A 19,713-nucleotide genomic window follows, 5' to 3' on the forward strand; every position below is an offset into this window, starting at 1 on the left:
ACATGCTGTAGAAGTGTGTGCTACTGTTGCTACCTGGGAGGGATGGAGGGGAAAGGGAGGGGTCAGACCAGGGCCCCTGCGGGGCCACTTCAGCAAGCCTGGGCCCGGGTAATTAGTACCCACTCCCCCCCTCTCTCGGCTCCCCTGTATATAGCGCAGCAGATTCCGTTACAGTGTCTTATATAGCGCAGCAGATTCCGTTACAGCGTCTTATATAGCGCAGCAGATTCCGTTACAGCGTCTTATATAGCGCAGCAGATTCCGTTACAGCGTCTTATATAGCACAGCATATTCCGTTGCGCTTTACAAAGGAGACAGAGATACAACAAGCTGGGTATTTACAGACAGTCAGAGGTAGGAGGGCCCTGTTCGCAAGCTTACAATCTATAGGGAAATAGGCATTGATACATAAGGATAGATACTGTATTCTTTATTGCATCGATTCCACCAGAACGCAAGGTTCTGTGACTGGTTTTGGAATTCGATAAGCTGCCTGAAGAGATGATTTTTAGGGAACGCTTATAGGTTTGGAGACTGGAGGAGTCTTATTGTGCTTGGGAGGGCATTCCACAGAGTGGGTGCAGCCCGAAGAAAGTCCTGCAGCCGGCAATGGGAGCGAGTAATGAGTGTGGATGAGAGACGCAGATCTTGGGAGGAGCGTAGAGGTCGTGTTGGATGATATTTTGAGATAAGAGAAGATATGTACAGAGGCGTGTAGTGATAGCGCACAGAGGTGGGGAATGATTTTGCACTGATAATAATAACCTCTGTGGGAAATCCAATGAGTATCCCGGACTTTTGCATGGAGATGGGTGGACAGGATCACTGGGAAGGGAAGTGTTGCAGAGCCGGCACCAGGCCCTATGCGCCCAGTACAGTATTGTGCTTGGAAGTGTTGCAGAGCCGGCACCAGGCACTATGCGCCCAGTACAGTATTGTGCAGGGAAGCGTTGCAGAGCCGGCACCAGGCCCTATGCGCCCAGTACAGTATTGTGCTTGGAAGTGTTGCAGAGCCGGCACCAGGCACTATGCGCCCAGTACAGTATTGTGCAGGGAAGCGTTGCAGAGCCGGCACCAGGCCCTATGCGCCCAGTACAGTATTGTGCGGGGAAGTGTTGCAGAGCCTGCACCAGGCCCTATGCGCCCAGTACAGGATTGTGCAGGGAAGTGTTGCAGAGCCGGCACCAGGCCCTATGCGCCCAGTACAGTATTGTGCTTGGAAGTGTTGCAGAGCCGGCACCAGGCACTATGCGCCCAGTACAGTATTGTGCAGGGAAGCGTTGCAGAGCCGGCACCAGGCCCTATGCGCCCAGTACAGTATTGTGCAGGGAAGCGTTGCAGAGCCGGCACCAGGCCCTATGCGCCCAGTACAGTATTGTGCAGGGAAGCGTTGCAGAGCCGGCACCAGGCCCTATGCGCCCAGTACAGTATTGTGCAGGGAAGTGTTGCAGAGCCGGCACCAGGCCCTATGCGCCCAGTACAGTATTGTGCAGGGAAGTGTTCCAGAGCCGGCACCAGGCCCTATGCGCCCAGTACAGTATTGTGCAGGGAAGCGTTGCAGAGCCGGCACCAGGCCCTATGCGCCCAGTACAGTATTGTGCGGGGAAGTGTTGCAGAGCCGGCACCAGGCCCTATGCGCCCAGTACAGTATTGTGCAGGGAAGCGTTGCAGAGCCGGCACCAGGCCCTATGCACCCAGTACAGTATTGTGCAGGGAAGCGTTGCAGAGCCGGCACCAGGCCCTATGCGCCCAGTACAGTATTGTGCAGGGAAGTGTTGCAGAGCCGGCACCAGGCCCTATGCTCCCAGTACAGTATTGTGCAGGGAAGTGTTGCAGAGCAGGCACCAGGCCCTATGCGCCCAGTACAGTATTGTGCGGGGAAGTGTTGCAGAGCCGGCACCGGGCCCTATGCGCCCAGTACAGTATTGTGCGGGGAAGTGTTGCAGAGCCGGCACCAGGCCCTATGTGCCCAGTACTGTATTGTGCGGGAAAGTGTTGCAGAGCCGGCACCGGGCCCTATGCGCCCAGTACAGTATTGTGCGGGGAAGTGTTGCAGAGCCGGCACCGGGCCCTATGCGCCCAGTACAGTATTGTGCGGGGAAGTGTTGCAGAGCCGGCACCAGGCCCTATGCGCACAGTACAGTATTGTGCGGGGAAGCTTTGCAGAGCTGGCACCAGGCCCTATGCTCCCAGTACAGTATTGTGCAGGTAAGTGTTGCAGAGCCGGCACCAGGCCCTATGCACCCAGTACAGTATTGTGCAGGGAAGCGTTGCAGAGCCGGCACCAGGCCCTATGCGTCCAGTACAGTATAGTGCAGGGAAGTGTTGCAGAGCCGGCACCAGGCCCTATGCTCCCAGTACAGTATTGTGCAGGGAAGTGTTGCAGAGCCGGCACCAGGCCCTATGCGCCCAGTACTGTATTGTGCAGGGAAGTGTTGCAGAGCCGGCACCGGGCCCTATGCTCCCAGTATAGTATTGTGCAGGGAAGTGTTGCAGAGCCGGCACCAGGCCCTATGCGCCCAGTACAGTATTGTGCAGGGAAGTGTTGCAGAGCCGGCACCAGGCCCTATGCGCCCAGTACAGTATTGTGCGGGGAAGTGTTGCAGAGCCGGCACCAGGCCCTATGCGCCCAGTACAGTATTGTGCAGGGAAGTGTTGCAGAGCCGGCACCAGGCCCTATGCGCCCAGTACAGTATTGTGCAGGGAAGTGTTGCAGAGCCGGCACCAGGCCCTATGCGCCCAGTACAGTATTGTGCAGGGAAGCGTTGCAGAGCCGGCACCAGGCCCTATGCTCCCAGTACAGTATTGTGCAGGGAAGTGTTGCAGAGCCGGCACCAGGCCCTATGCGCCCAGTACAGTATTGTGCGGGGAAGTGTTGCAGAGCCGGCACCAGGCCCTATGCACCCAGTACAGTATTGTGCAGGGAAGCGTTGCAGAGCCGGCACCAGGCCCTATGCGCCCAGTACTGTATTGTGCAGGAAAGCGTTGCAGAGTCGGCACCAGGCCCTATGCGCCCAGTACTGTATTGTGCGGGGAAGTGTTGCAGAGCAGGCACCAGGCCCTATGCGCCCAGTACAGTATTGTGCAGGGAAGTGTTACAGAGCCGGCACCAGGCCCTATGCGCCCAGTACTGTATTGTGCGGGGAAGTGTTGCAGAGCAGGCACCAGGCCCTATGCGCCCAGTACAGTATTGTGCAGGGAAGTGTTGCAGAGCCGGCACCGGGCCCTATGCGCCCAGTACAGTATTGTGCAGGGAAGTGTTGCAGAGCCGGCACCAGGCCCTATGCGCCCAGTACAGTATTGTGCGGGGAAGTGTTGCAGAGCCGGCACCGGGCCCTATGCGCCCAGTACTGTATTGTGCAGGGAAGTGTTGCAGAGCCGGCACCAGGCCCTATGTGCCCAGTACAGTATTGTGCAGGGAAGTGTTGCAGAGCCGGCACCAGGCCCTATGCGCCCAGTACAGTATTGTGCAGGGAAGTGTTGCAGAGCCGGCACCAGGCCCTATGCGCCCAGTACAGTATTGTGCAGGGAAGTGTTGCAGAGCCGGCACCAGGCCCTATGCGCCCAGTACTGTATTGTGCAGGGAAGTGTTGCAGAGCCGGCACCGGGCCCTATGCGCCCAGTACAGTATTGTGCAGTGAAGTGTTGCAGAGCCGGCACCAGGCCCTATGCGCCAGTACAGTATTGTGCAGTGAAGTGTTGCAGAGCCGGCACCGGGCCCTATGCGCCCAGTACAGTATTGTGCGGGGAAGTGTTGCAGAGCCGGCACCGGGCCCTATGCGCCCAGTACAGTATTGTGTAGGGAAGCGTTGCAGAGCCGGCACCAGGCCCTATGCTCCCAGTACAGTATTGTGCGGGGAAGTGTTGCAGAGCCGGCATCGGGCCCTATGCGCCAGTACAGTATTGTGCAGGGAAGTGTTGCAGAGCCGGCACCGGGCCCTATGCGCCCAGTACTGTATTGTGCAGGGAAGTGTTGCAGAGCCGGCACCGGGCCCTATGCGCCCAGTACTGTATTGTGCAGGGAAGTGTTGCAGAGCCGGCACCGGGCCCTATGCGCCCAGTACAGTATTGTGCAGGGAAGTGTTGCAGAGCCGGCACCAGGCCCTATGCGCCCAGTACAGTATTGTGCAGGGAAGCGTTGCAGAGCCGGCACCAGGCCCTATGCGCCCAGTACAGTATTGTGCAGGGAAGTGTTGCAGAGCCGGCACCAGGCCCTATGCGCCCAGTACAGTATTGTGCAGGGAAGTGTTGCAGAGCCGGCACCAGGCACTATGCGCCCAGTACAGTATTGTGCAGGGAAGTGTTGCAGAGCCGGCACCAGGCCCTATGCGCCCAGTACTGTATTGTGCAGGGAAGTGTTGCAGAGCCGGCACCAGGCCCTATGCGCCCAGTACAGTATTGTGCGGGGAAGTGTTGCAGAGCCGGCACCGGGCCCTATGCGCCCAGTACAGTATTGTGCGGGGAAGTGTTGCAGAGCCGGCACCAGGCCCTATGTGCCCAGTACTGTATTGTGCGGGAAAGTGTTGCAGAGTCGGCACCAGGCCCTATGCGCCCAGTACTGTATTGTGCGGGGAAGCGTTGCAGAGCCGGCACCAGGCCCTATGCGCCCAGTACAGTATTGTGCAGGGAAGTGTTGCAGAGCCGGCACCAGGCCCTATGCGCCCAGTACAGTATTGTGCGGGGAAGTGTCGCAGAGCCGGCACCAGGCCCTATGCGCCCAGTACAGTATTGTGCAGGGAAGTGTCGCAGAGCCGGCACCAGGCCCTATGCGCCCAGTACAGTATTGTGCAGGGAAGTGTCGCAGAGCCGGCACCAGGCCCTATGCGCCCAGTACAGTATTGTGCAGGGAAGTGTTGCAGAGCCGGCACCAGGCCCTATGTGCCCAGTACAGTATTGTGCAGGGAAGTGTTGCAGAGCCGGCACCAGGCCCTATGCGCACAGTACAGTATTGTGCGGGGAAGCTTTGCAGAGCTGGCACCAGGCCCTATGCTCCCAGTACAGTATTGTGCAGGTAAGTGTTGCAGAGCCGGCACCAGGCCCTATGCGTCCAGTACAGTATAGTGCAGGGAAGTGTTGCAGAGCCGGCACCAGGCCCTATGCTCCCAGTACAGTATTGTGCAGGGAAGTGTTGCAGAGCCGGCACCAGGCCCTATGCGCCCAGTACTGTATTGTGCAGGGAAGTGTTGCAGAGCCGGCACCGGGCCCTATGCTCCCAGTATAGTATTGTGCAGGGAAGTGTTGCAGAGCCGGCACCAGGCCCTATGCGCCCAGTACAGTATTGTGCAGGGAAGTGTTACAGAGCCGGCACCAGGCCCTATGCGCCCAGTACAGTATTGTGCGGGGAAGTGTTGCAGAGCCGGCACCAGGCCCTATGCGCCCAGTACAGTATTGTGCGGGGAAGCGTTGCAGAGTCGGCACCAGGCCCTATGCGCCCAGTACAGTATTGTGCAGGGAAGTGTTGCAGAGCCGGCACCAGGCCCTATGCGCCCAGTACAGTATTGTGCGGGGAAGTGTTGCAGAGCCGGCACCAGGCCCTATGCGCCCAGTACAGTATTGTGCGGGGAAGTGTTGCAGAGCCGGCACCAGGCCCTATGCGCCCAGTACAGTATTGTGCGGGGAAGTGTTGCAGAGTCGGCACCAGGCCCTATGCGCCCAGTACAGTATTGTGCGGGGAAGTGTTGCAGAGCCGGCACCAGGCCCTATGCGCCCAGTACAGTATTGTGCGTGGAAGTGTTGCAGAGCCGGCACCAGGCCCTATGCGCCCAGTACAGTATTGTGCAGGGAAGTGTTGCAGAGCCGGCACCAGGCCCTATGCGCCCAGTACAGTATTGTGCAGGGAAGTGTTGCAGAGCCGGCACCAGGCCCTATGCGCCCAGTACAGTATTGTGCAGGGAAGCGTTGCAGAGCCGGCACCAGGCCCTATGCTCCCAGTACAGTATTGTGCAGGGAAGTGTTGCAGAGCCGGCACCAGGCCCTATGCGCCCAGTACAGTATTGTGCGGGGAAGTGTTGCAGAGCCGGCACCAGGCCCTATGCACCCAGTACAGTATTGTGCAGGGAAGTGTTGCAGAGCCGGCACCAGGCCCTATGCTCCCAGTACAGTATTGTGCAGGGAAGCGTTGCAGAGCCGGCACCAGGCCCTATGCGCCCAGTACAGTATTGTGCAGGGAAGCGTTGCAGAGCCGGCACCAGGCCCTATGCGCCCAGTACTGTATTGTGCAGGAAAGCGTTGCAGAGTCGGCACCAGGCCCTATGCGCCCAGTACTGTATTGTGCGGGGAAGTGTTGCAGAGCAGGCACCAGGCCCTATGCGCCCAGTACAGTATTGTGCAGGGAAGTGTTACAGAGCCGGCACCAGGCCCTATGCGCCCAGTACAGTATTGTGCGGGGAAGTGTTGCAGAGCCGGCACCAGGCCCTATGCGCCCAGTACAGTATTGTGCGGGGAAGTGTTGCAGAGCCGGCACCGGGCCCTATGCGCCCAGTACAGTATTGTGTGGTGAAGTGTTGCAGAGCCGGCACCAGGCCCTATGCGCCCAGTACAGTATTGTGCAGGGAAGCGTCGCAGAGCTGGCATCGGGCCCTATGCGCCCAGTACAGTATTGTGCAGGGAAGCGTTGCAGAGCCGGCACCGGGCCCTATGCGCCCAGTACAGTATTGTGCAGAGTTATTTGTCACTTTCTGCTTCCCAGACATTGACGAATGTACGATGGATAACGGGGGCTGTTCCCACACCTGTAACAACACGGAGGGCGGCTACAGCTGTCACTGCCCGCTGCACCAGGCGCTGCTGAGGGACCGCAGGACATGCAACAGTGAGTACGCAGGAAGCACCACACACGGGTTTACCTTCCAGACAATATTACTTGTACAATTCAAGGATACTCAGAAAACTTCTGATAAAATGAAAGCAAACTTATTGAATGACCCACATGAGGCGTTGTGTGTACTCTCTGGGGGAAATTTACTAAGATGGGTATTCTATGTCACATGGACAACCAATCAGATCCTATCTAGTAGATTATGATTGGTTTCCCATAGCAACATCCCGTGTGAATTAGATCTATCATCTTAGTAAATGTCCCCCTGGGATGCGCCAGTGAGTGATAATTCCTTTCCTGTGCAGATATCACCTCATGCGATGTCAGCAATGGCGGCTGTGCGCACCTGTGCGGCGTCAGGCAGGAAGGCGGCATCGAGTGCCGGTGTCGGGCCGGCTGGACGCTGAGCAGCAATGGGAGGAGCTGTGACGGTAGGATGGTTTATTCTTCTGTTGTGTCACTAAGGGCGGGATGTACTAAGGACAGATTGGCCCCTGGGATTCTTTGTACATGCCGAATCAGATCCAGCGCCCCTGCCACCTGCGTCGCTCTCACTAGGCCCCATAGCAGCGGCATCTCCTGCACCCTCGGTAGTTACGCTACTGTATGCATTCGGAACACGACTCTCCGACAGGGGCACCAACAGCTCTGCCAGGCCGCAGTAAAACGAGGGTGCGTGGCCAATTGGAGGGGGCATGGTCACACGCCTGTAAAAAATAAAACTTAGCAGGGGCAGCGTGCGGCACGGTGAAGGCAGAATATAAGAATCCCTGCTATGTGACTGCTGTGGCTCGGCTGTGGGACACCGCTGTGCTGTCTGAGTGGATGTCACCGGGAACTGGAGGAGATCTTGGTGTCAAATCGGCAGCGCAGGTTCCTCCAATAGTGATTGGTGTGTTATGGGGGTGGGGCCACGTGCTGTGTAATTCCGGGCTCGCAGGGGAAGGAGGGAGAGTGTTCTCCGCGCCAGTATGAGGGGCAGGGCGGGATTCTGCTGCGGTAGCAAGTCTGCGGAGCTGGGCTGTGACTGGCTGCAGAGGGAGCTGCGGGCCCTGGAAACAGCTGAAGCCCCGTAGCTGCTGCGCCCCCTGCACCCGCCATAGTTACGCCCCTGGTCCTGTAGCGCTGGCCATTGGCATATAATAAGATTAATAACACACATTGCAGGTGGGTAGAATGACATATAAGCCCTCTCTCTGCTCCTAGATGTGGATGAATGCGCAGACTTCACCCGCGGTGGATGTCAGCAGCTCTGTGATAATTACCCGGGGACCTATAACTGCAGCTGCCATAAAGGCTTCATCATCCTCTCCGATGACCCCACCAGGTGCCAAGGTGAGCAGGAGAGACTGTCACGTCCCGGGGGTGTCTGTACCTGGTGCAACAGGGGACCAATGAAATACATCAAGATATATCTATGCTGCAACATACACATGGGGAGATAAAGTGGAAAGGGTTGTTCCAGAGCTGTAACTAGACATTTTGGTGCCCCCTCGTTCTTCCTTTAGGGACAGAAGGTGCATGCCCTTGTGAGTGAGGGGCATGAGAAAACTGATCCCAGAGAATGCCCATGCTACTATGCCATACCTGGGAGTTGAACCCATTACCTGTTGCATTCCAGTAAAACACCTTACTCATCATTACTTATCCTGCATAAACTATGAAGCTAATTGTACTTTGCAAAAAATAACCAGCCCTGCAGTTGAGCAGATCTCTGTAGTGTGCGGTCACACATCCAATCCCTTGCAGCCACTCACTACATAGACCTGCTCAGCTGCAATGCTGATCGTGCAGGGTCAGGTGGCTTATGAATAGAGTGTCTGACTGCAATGCCACAAGCAAAGAGTTTGAGTCCCGATTATATCAGCATCTCTAAACGTAATAATGGACCGTGCGATTAAATAACAAACAGCTCCCGGGTTAAGTTAATGAATGTTGTATACAGTAGGTATTGGTGAAGGAAAGGGGTGGGTGAAGAGGAGGGAAGCTACAACCAAAATTGATTAAAACTGATAATTAACAAGTGCCACCAACAGTGCCCCCCTACACTGCAGCGCTATGTGCGGTGGCACCTTCCGCACCACCCTAGCTATAGCCCCTTGGATGTACAATGCAATCAGTAACCTTCATACAGTATGTGTCTGGTGCAGCCTGTAAGATAACTGCTGATTGGCTGGCATTATCAGCTTCTTTACTTTATCTCTCTCATTGATTGGTGGATGGGGCGTCTGCTGTCTGCGGTGGGATACAGTACTACATCTGTGTACATCACCGGAGCTGCCGCCAGTATGCTCTTCACAAAAACACAACGCGTTTCACTCTGTACATAATGTGTATTTGTCCTTCTTATTTTCTAGCGGTGTGTGACCCCCCGTGCCAAAACTCTGGAGTCTGTGTGGCCCCTGACACATGTAACTGCCCTGCAGGATATCCGGGGCCCGGCTGCTCAGGTAACAGCTGCTGCTATTGTTATCCCACATGTGCAATGCAGAAGACTCTACGGGACATGTATGAAGCCTTGTAGATGGGGGAGATTGAGGAGCCCCTCCCCCCACACACACATACACATACAATGCACCCACTTCTCTGGTGACCCCCCAGGTGTGGCCCTCACTCCCGCCCCCCCCCCCTCTCATTGGCGGATGGCTTTAACTGTCCACCAATCATCACACTGACAGCCCCTCACTGTCTGTCTGCAGGCTGGGATGCAGGGAGAGAATCATGCACTCTCATTGGCAGATGGCTTTAGCTGTCCACCAATCAGCACATTGACAGCCCCTCACTGTCTGTCTGCATGCTGGTTGGTGGGTAGAGAATGAGTAATTCACAATCATGGTGGCTGTGCAGCATTCTCTACCTGCTGCCCACCCCTGCTTGGAGGCCCCTACAATCTTAGGGCCCCGGCCAGCTCCCCATATGCCTATACTGTACCTGGTAGCGGTATCTGCTCATGAGGTTGACAATAGCCATATTAACTTTCATAATGTCGACACCACAATGTCAGCATCAGAACGTGGAACTGCTGATACGTTATACCACATCCAGCTGCTGGATTATTTATGTAGATAATAGAATGTGGTTACTCCCAGTGTCCCTTTGTCTCCCCGCTCAGCCATGTGTTCCCCACCCTGTGCCCATGGAGGGACCTGTATGAGACACAATCTGTGCTCCTGCCTCACCGGATGGACGGGACCGGGCTGCCAGACAGGTAATGAGCTCTCCCTCCTATGTTCTATCCATCCAGGGCCGTGACAAGGGTGCAGGGTGCATGGACCGCAGATACCATGTGGGTGGGGCCGGAGGCTGCAATCTGGTGCCCGCCTCCTTCTCTGTGCCATGCGCTGGTAGTTGGTATGGAGTAACTGAGCAGCCGTTCTATGGCTGGTGCTGGATGCGACAAAAAGGGCAAGTGTGGGAGAGGTGAGATGATGATGAGGAGGAATGTGTGACATAAAGTGTATAAGGGGCTCCACTGTGGTGTAATGTGTATAAGGGGCTCCACTGTGGTGTAATGTGTATAACATGTGCTTTGTGTTGTGATTGAGACGCTTTCTTTGTAACAATTCGCTAGTGATTCCCAAACTTTCTTGAAACCTGGAGAAATAGAGCATCAAAATGTTTTCAAGGCACCCCTGTTAGTGTCCTGAGGCACCCCTGTTAGTGTCCTGAGGCACCCCTGCTAGTGTCCTGAGGCACCCCTGTTAGTGTACTGAGGCACCCCTGTTAGTGTACTGAGACACCCCTGTTAGTGTCCTGAGGCACCCCTGCTAGTGTCCTGAGGCACCCCTGCTAGTGTCCTGAGGCACCCCTGCTAGTGTCCTGAGGCACCCCTGCTAGTGTCTTCAGCCAATATGGAAGTGATTACCTGCCCTCGGTGTAACACCCGTATTACCGGTTATATTCCCGCTGATATTGTTAAAGATAAATGATGAATAAAACATAAATATTAATACATTTACAGATTATCACAATACTGGGGTCACTGTATGTAAGCAATGGTGTTACTGTACCCGGTGTTACCGTACAGGAGAATGTAATAACGCTGATTTCCCCCTGCAGCAGTGTGCGAGTTACCGTGCGCTAATGGTGGTCGCTGTGTATCGCCTCATACCTGCCAGTGCCCATCCGGATACAGTGGAGAGCAGTGCCTGACACGTAAGATATCTGTGCTGGGAAATTAGTATTCCGTATACCTCTCTGTGCATGCCGTGGGGTCTTCCAGAGATACCTCCTGGTGAGTGCTGTGGGGTCTTCTAGAGACACCTCCTGGTGAGTGCCGTGGGGTCTTCTAGAGATACCTCTTGGTGAGTGCTGTGGGGTCTTCTAGAGACACCTCCTGGTGAGTGCTGTGGGGTCTTCTAGAGATACCTCCTGCTGAGTGCTGTGGGGTCTTCTAGAGACACCTCCTTGTGAATGCCCTGGGGTCTTCTAGAGATACCTCCTTGTGAATGCCCTGGGGTCTTCCAGAGATACCTCCTGGTGAGTGCTGTGGGGTCTTCTAGAGATACCTCCTTGTGAGTGCCGTGGGGTCTTCCAGAGATACCTCCTGGTGAGTGCTGTGGGGTCTTCCAGAGATACCTCCTGGTGAGTGCTGTGGGGTCTTCCAGAGATATCTCCTTGTGAGTGCTGTGGGGTCTTCTAGAGATACCTCCTTGTGAGTGCCGTGGGGTCTTCCAGAGATACCTCCTGGTGAGTGCTGTGGGGTCTTCCAGAGATACCTCCTGGTGAGTGCTGTGGGGTCTTCCAGAGATATCTCCTTGTGAGTGCTGTGGGGTCTTCCAGAGATACCTCCTTGTGAGTTATGTGGGGTCTTGTAGAGATACCTCCTTGTGAGTTATGTGGGGTCTTCTAGAGATACCTCTCTGTGCATGCCGTAGTGTCTTCTAGAGATACCGCCCTGTGGGTGCCGTGGGGTCTTCTAGCGATACCTCCTTGTGAATGCCCTGGGGTCTTCTAGAGATAACTCTGTACACATACAGGTACCTTGGGGTCTTCTAGAAATACCTCTATGTGCATGTTCTAGGATCTTCTAGAGCTAACGCTCTACACCTGCCTGGGGTTTTCTAGGGATACCTTCTTGTGCATGCTCTAGAATCTTCTAGAGATAACTCTACACAGGGCCGGTGCTAGGGTGTCCGGCGCCCTCCTGCAAAATCTATATTTGTGCCCTCCCTCTCCTAAAGGGACAGCGCACACAAATAAAGGGTGTGGTATCATAAGGAATGATCATAGCCCAGTTTAATTCCACCTTACAGTAGCACAATCTTATTTACATTACACTGCAGATGGTGCCCATGCTTCATAATACACCACATAGTAGCGTCTCTTGTACACAAATCCCACAGAAGTAGTGCCCCTTAAACACAATGCCCACAGTGGTGCCACTAAAAACACCTACAATAATGCCCCTTATACATAGCGCCCAGAGTAGCACCCATTATACATAAAATCCACAGTGGTAATGCACCTTATACACATAATGCCCACAATAGTAGTGATGTAAGGTGTGAGGAGAGCAGAAGAGGAATAAGAAAGGTTATCCGTGAGAAGGGGAAATGTAAGTGAAACAGTGAGTTGTCAGGGGAACAAGGGACAAGTGGCTGCTGTTGGAAAATGGATAAAGAATAGAAATGATAGATGGGGTACAAGGAAAAAAGATAGAGAGGAGAAAGCCAGATACTGGGCAAAGAGAGGGGGGCAGGTACTGTGCAGGGAGAGGGGGAGATATGCTGGGCAGAGAGAGAGGGGGAGATACTGGACAGGGAGAAGGGGCAGGCACTGAGCAGTGAAAGAAGGCACAGATGGTGGGCAGTGAGTGGGGGGATAGATGGTGGGCAGGAAGAGGGGGGGCAGATGGTGATCAGGGAAAGGGGGACAGATGGTGGGCATGGAGTGGGGGATAAATGGTGGGCAGGTAGAAGGGGGACAGATGGTGATCAGGGAAAGGGGGACAGATGCTGGGCAGGGAAAGAGGGACAGATAATGGGCAGAGAGTTGGGGGCAGACAGAGGGGGACTGATGCTGGACAGGGAGGGGGTGGTAGAGGTAGAGAGAGAGAGAAAAGCTGCAGAGACAGTGGAGGCAGGGCACACACTCACAGACAGGTCCATGCTGACAGATCCTCCATGTTTCATGGATCAGGGGAGCTCCTCCAATCAGGTTCTCTTCTATTCAGCATGTGCCAAGCTCCTCCAATCACAGCTCAGCACATGCTGTCCTGGCTCTGATGATGACATGAGGGGGGAGGGGCTCGGCACCGCAGTCACCAGTGAGGAAGGTGCGCAGACATCCCCTGCTGCTGCTATATCCCGATGTAAGTTCTCTCTCCCCTCTGCTGCCGGTGCTGCTGCTTGCGCTACACTGTCACAGACAGGCGCAGCAGCAGCTGATAGCACCTTACATCACTGCACACAGTGGCAGAGCTGCAGGGCAGGGAGAGCGCCTTTACAGCCCAGCGCCTCCCTGCTTTGCAGGCTCTGCTGAGTGGGTAGCACCGGCCCTGACTCTACACCTCCCTGGGGTCTTCTAGAGATAACTCTGTACACATACCTTGGGGGTCTTCTAGAGATACCTCTCTGTGCATGCCCTGGGGTCTTCTTTAGATACCTCCTTGTGAGTGCCCTGGGGTCTTCGAGAGATACCTCCTTGTGAGTGCCCTGGGGTCTTCTAGAGATACCTCTGTACACATCAGAATCATCTTTATTGGCCAGGTATACTTGCGTATGCTTGGATTTTTTTGTGGCAACAGTGCAGCATCAAGCAGGGAACACAAAGGGGGGTGGGAAGAGAGTCATAAACATACATTTCACATATATCTAGAACAGTTCGAGTTAGTATTTGGTACGTTCAATACTGTTTATTTGGTGGACAGCTATTGGGAAGAAGCCTTTTGTAGTTCTTGTCGTCTTTGCTGGGATGGACCTAAAACGTCTGCCTGACGGAAGGGGTTCAAACAGGGGTCTTCCAGAAAAACCTCTGTGTGCATGCTCTAGGATCTTCTAGTGATAACTCTACACCTGCCTGGGGTCTTCTAGAGATAACTCTGTACACATACCTTGGGGGCCTTCTAGAGATACCTCTCTGTGCATGCCCTGCGGTCTTTTTTAGATACCTCCTTGTGAGTGCCCTGGGGTCTTCGAGAAATACCTCCTTGTGAGTGCCCTGGGGTCTTCTAGAGATACCTCTGTACACATTCTTTGGGGTCTTCCAGAAATACCTCTGTGTGCCTGCTGTAGGATCTTCTAGTGATAACTCTACACCTGCCTGGGGTCTTCTAGAGATAACTCTCTGTGCATGCCCTGGGGTCTTCTTTAGATACCTCCTTGTGAGTACCCTGGGGTCTTCTAGAGATACCTCCTTGTGAGTGCCCTGGGGTCTTCTAGAGATACCTCCTTGTGAGTGCCCTGGGGTATTCTAGAGATAACTCTGTACACATACCTTGGGGGTCTTCTAGAGATACCTACTTTTGAGTTCCCTGGCGTCTTCTTGCGATACCTGTCTGCAGCATGGTGTTACCCAGGACTCCCTGCACATGATACATCTGCCCCACCTGCAGTGCATGCAGCATTGTGTTACCCATGTGCTGACAAAGTGGCTTTCCTCTGGTGAGATGACAGAAGGCTTTCTTTATACCGTCTTTACACCAGCTCTTCCAATGGAGGTTTGTCCTGGATTAAATAACCCCGGTGGTACCACAATTGCGGGTGAAGCTCAAGGAGGATGGGTTATGGATTTTAATGTCCAAATGTAGATTAAAATAGCAGCTAGCACTTCCTGACACAAAATACACATAATTCAATTTTACCTGGAAGCCGGTTCCGGCTTTCATTGTGACAAGGCAGAGATCTACCCATCGTAAATGTGTCCAACCGTAGATCACCTGTAGATTTCCTTTACTAACAACCTGACTTTCTGCCCCCAGCGCTCTGTTACCCCCCCTGCCAGAACGAAGGAAAATGTATTGATGTCAACAAGTGCGTATGTCCCAGTGGGTGGCTTGGTGCACGCTGCCAGATAGGTAAGGAACCATGGTTTATAAAAAAAGACACGTAATTGCTCTCTAGATCAGTGCAGACTGCCTTTTATTTGAATAATGTTCCAGATTCCAAATCCAGTGGAGTTCAAATCCTGTTTGCGACGCCAAATTTTCTAATGCGATACCCCTACAGGAGCATTTTTAGGCATCACACAGTTTTGCCAAAAATGTCAGAAAGGAAGGAGCCATGTGATAGTTATGTCCGTGTTAGGTAAGGGAGGAGTCAAGTGATACAGTAATGGCATAGTGTCAGATTGTGGAACAGTCATGTGATGCTATAATGCCACAGAATCAAGAGTTATGGCACTCTGTTGGATAGGTAATGGATAATGTGATATAGTTATGGCACAATGGGTTATGTGATACAGTTATGGCACTATATCGGATGGTTAATGGGTCATGTAATACAGTTATGGCACAGTGTCAGATGGGTAATGGATAGGTAATGTGATACAGTTATGGCACAGTGTCAGATAGGTAATGGGTCATATGATACAGTTATTGCACAGTGTTGGATGGGTAATGGATCATGTGATACAGTTAGGGCACAGTGTCAGATGGATATTGGGTCATGTGATACAGTTATGGCACAGTGTCAGATAGGTAATCGATAGGTAATATGATACAGTTATGGCACAGTGTCAGATAGGTAATGGATCATATGATACAGTTATCGCACAGTTTTGGATGGGTAATGGGTCATATGATACAGTTATGGCACAGTGTTGGATAGGTAATGGATCATGTGATACAGTTAGGGCACAGTGTTGGATAGGTAATGGGTTATGTGATACAGTTATGGCACAGTGTCAGATAGGTAATGGGTTATGTGATACAGTTAGGGCACAGTGTCAGATAGGTAATGGATAGGTAATATGATACTGTTATGGCACAGTGTCGGATAGGTAATGGATCATGTGATACAGTTATCGCACAGTGTTGGATGGGTAATCGATCATATGATACAGTTAGGGCACAGTGTTGGATAGGTAATGGATCATGTGATACAGTTAGGGCACAGTGTTGGATAGGTAATGGGTTATGTGATACAGTTACAGATGAAGCCCCTCTCATTCATTCCCAGCACCCACCAGAATGTCCTCGCTGGCCAAGAAGGACTCCATTAGACTGGGACGTCTCACACGCACGTGCGTCCCGGTAACTCGGCGGCTGTGTGGTGGAAACCCTGCCCATCTCTGCTTCAGGGAGACAGGCAGGGCTAGGGAGGTTTAAGAAGGTGGTGGGGAACAGCGACGACGAGCGGGGAGGCGGCGGATGGCAGCAGGGAGCTCCATCGGAATGGGGCGCGTGAGCGTCTCATGCACGTGCGCCCCCTTTCGATGGATGGTGGGGCCTGGCGGCTAGTGGGGGCTCCATCTGACATACAGATGGACAGGGGCTCCACCTGTATGTCAAAAGTGTTGGATAGGTAATGGGGCAAGTGATACAGTTGAGCACATATATGGATCATGTAATACATCGTCTGCTGTATGTTCTAGGGTACACATGTAATTGCACCTTCTGTTGCAGAACCTGTGCGCTGTGAGAAGCTCTGCCAGAATGGGGGCCGATGTGTTGGGTACAACCTCTGCCAGTGCCCTGCAGGATTCCTGGGGCACCAGTGTGAATCAGGTAAGAGCTGTCATGGCTTGGGCTAGTGAGGTGACTTGTGTGATTGCTGGTGGGTCAGGAGTACAGGAAGTAGGTAGGGTGTTTATAGTCTCGGCTCATAGGCTCCTGGAACTGGGCAGAAACCAGTCTAGAACCATTAATGACTTCAAAGAACTAGACTGCAACCAGAAGCCAGACTGGGACTGGAATAGCTTGCGGTCACCGGTCTGGGATTTCACCAGAATAGTGCGAGGGCGTTGCTGGATCACTGGAGTGAAGCAGAAATCAGACAACGGGTGCAATACAAGGTGTAGGCAGAGAGTGTCTGAGACTTCAATGAGTGTGGGGGGATCCAGAGAAGAGAAGCTTCCACAGAATAGACGCAATGGCATTAGTCCATACCCGGCACCACAAGGCGAAATAGAATGACTCCCCAAGGGCACATATGGGAGAATAAAGATTTCTATTGCAGCTAACTGTGGCGGTAAGGAATCTTTATTTCCGGGTGCTGACTGCAAATGATAATTAATAGTGTTTTTTTTTGTAGCTACAGCTAAAATGAAATAAATCGCACCTTATTACATTTGTAATTTTGATGTTTTCTATGAGAAAACATCTGGATGTCATTTTGAATATGCATTTTTTTTTGGTCATGGCAAAACATGCAATTTTTATCGCACCCTATTACATTTTGCCCAAAGTGTCTGACCAGTCTGAGTCCACTATAGTACATTATAATTAATGATAATACCCCTGGATACTAGTTCCTCTTAAAAAATTTTTTTAAATGTATCAATTATATCTGCCATCACACCCTTCTCTGGCAGAGTACTCCATATATTACTGCTCTAACTGTATAGAATCCCTTCCTACGCTCGATGAGAAACCGCATCTCCTCTAACCTTAGGGGGTGACCACGTGTCCTGTATATAATCCTCGTGGTAAACAGATCACAGTTCTCTGTGTTGACCCTTTATGTATTTGTATATATTAATCATATCCCCTCTTAGCCGCCTTTTCTCCAGTGTTCTCAGATTGCATCTTTTGATTAAGATTTTGGTTCTGCAATCTCCACAATTTGCATTGGATCTTCTGCTGCTTGCAGGGCCACCACTAGAAATGTTGGGGCCAGGGACTAACCTTCAGTCCAGGCCCGTGGGCCTCCAAAGGCACCCACCCTCCCGCCCACCAGCCTGCACACCACCTCCCCCTCCCCCCCCTCCCCCAATTACCATTACTTACCAGCAGCAACCATCAGCATCCTTCACGGATGGTCGGAGCAAACGCTGCACAGTGCAGCCTGAAGAACGCCGAGCCCCTCTGTATTCTAGGCTCGGCACTCTGCAGGCTGCACTCTGTATTGTGCCTGCCTGGCTGGGGGCCACCAGGTGGGGGAGGCATTGTGCGGGTGCGGGGGGTCGTGCCGTGCCATTGTGGGCTGCTGCCCAGGCCCCTCCAGAGGCCAGGGCCCCGGACAACTGTGCCCACGGCATCCCCCTGTCGGCGGCCCTGGCTGTGTGTTATCTCGGCAATTCAGTAGAGAGTTCTAAATCAAAGAAGAAGAATCCTATGTTGATTCTGGACTTGTATTCAGACTCTAAATTTGACTCTGATAATGGCACTACTCCCTTATTTGGACGTCTCGTGTTGTCTGATAAATGTTTCTCTGAATTAAAGGTTCCTCTTCCCTTGGGAAGATCAAGACGTTCTCGTAAGAAAAAGAATCATAATAGATCTTGACTCCACTTCTAAAGGAACTTCCTATTGTTCTGAGATGTCCTTTGTAGCGGTTCTCCACTTCTAAAGGAACTTCCTATTGTTCTGAGATGTCCTTTGTAGCGATTCTCCACTTCTAAAGGAACTTCCTATTGTTCTGAGATGTCCTTTGTAGCGGTTCTCCACTTCTAAAGGAACTTCCTATTGTTCTGAGATGTCCTTTGTAGCGGTTCTCCACTTCTAAAGGAACTTCCTATTGTTCTGAGATGTCCTTTGTAGCGGTTCTCCACTTCTAAAGGAACTTCCTATTGTTCTGAGATGTCCTTTGTAGCGGTTCTCCACTTCTAAAGGAACTTCCTATTGTTCTGAGATGTCCTTTGTAGCGGTTCTCCACTTCTAAAGGAACTTCCTATTGTTCTGAGATGTCCTTTGTAGCGGTTCTCCACTTCTAAAGGAACTTCCTATTGTTCTGAGATGTCCTTTTGTAGCGGTTCTCCACTTCTAAAGGAACTTCCTATTGTTCTGAGATGTCCTTTGTAGCGGTTCTCCACTTCTAAAGGAACTTCCTATTGTTCTGAGATGTCCTTTGTAGCGGTTCTCCACTTCTAAAGGAACTTCCTATTGTTCTGAGATGTCCTTTGTAGCGGTTCTCCACTTCTAAAGGAACTTCCTATTGTTCTGAGATGTCCTTTGTAGCGGTTCTCCACTTCTAAAGGAACTTCCTATTGTTCTGAGTTGTCCTTTGTAACGGTTCTCCACTTCTAAAGGAACTTCCTATTGTTCTGAGATGTCCTTTGTAGCGGTTCCTGTTTCCCAATTGAAGATTTATTTTCAAGATTCCTGAAGTTCCCGTGTGGGTGTCCAGAGTCCACCCATTTAGAGGGGGTACTGTCAGGAATCTGGTTGTTTCTGCATTCCTGTCTTGTTTATCTGTACTCTGATAACCCGCTCAGCATGTTATCTTCAGCTCGCTGTGTTCTCTGAGTATAAACTCTGCATATGGAATCTGCGTTTGTCTTTGCAACCTTGCTTCAATGCTCCACTACTTGGTTCCTATTTCCAGACGATACCCGGTTTTCAGAGTATAGTCTCCAAGCCGCTATCTGGTTCCTGGTCGCTGAAAGTCTTTTTTTAGCCGGAACCCGGCCTTCAGCTTCTGCCCGGCTTCCAAACTACTCTTCAGCCTCAGTTGTTATCTGGTTCAAAGCCTCTATTCAGCCTAAGCCGCCATCCAGTCTCAAGCTGCTGCCCAGTTTCCAAAATGCTATTCGCCCCCTAGCCGCTACCCAGTTCCCAGCAGTTACCCTGATGCTGTTTAGGTTCCTGACCCCATCAACCAATCAGCTGCTGTTTTGCTGACCTCAGCTAATCAGTTGCTGTGTGCCACTCCGGATACTACCCAACCACTATCCGGTAATCAGATGCTTTACAGTATCCAGCCGCTCTCTAGCATCCAGACTCCAACTACTATTCCAGTGGTTCCCAACCCTGGTCCTCAAGTACCCCCAACAGTGCACGTTTTCCAGGTCACCCA

The 19,713-nt window shown here is 52.5% G+C and overlaps 1 protein-coding gene across 1 annotated transcript in view; it reads left to right on the forward strand.

Moving 5' to 3' along the window:
* Positions 1–19,713, forward strand: part of LOC146005834 (uncharacterized) — a 150,751-nt gene that overhangs the window by 120,853 nt on the left and 10,185 nt on the right. The window contains exons 13-20 of the mRNA XM_083145262.1: positions 6,689–6,811; positions 7,123–7,248; positions 8,024–8,152; positions 9,175–9,267; positions 9,930–10,025; positions 10,877–10,972; positions 14,739–14,834; positions 16,383–16,484. Coding sequence (XP_083001388.1) covers positions 6,689–6,811; positions 7,123–7,248; positions 8,024–8,152; positions 9,175–9,267; positions 9,930–10,025; positions 10,877–10,972; positions 14,739–14,834; positions 16,383–16,484 — 861 coding nt within the window. The remainder of the gene's footprint in view (positions 1–6,688; positions 6,812–7,122; positions 7,249–8,023; positions 8,153–9,174; positions 9,268–9,929; positions 10,026–10,876; positions 10,973–14,738; positions 14,835–16,382; positions 16,485–19,713) is intronic.

The sequence above is a fragment of the Crinia signifera genome, chromosome 5 (genome assembly GCF_055691185.1).
Source record: "Crinia signifera chromosome 5, ASM5569118v1, whole genome shotgun sequence".
NCBI lineage: Eukaryota > Metazoa > Chordata > Amphibia > Anura > Myobatrachidae > Crinia > Crinia signifera.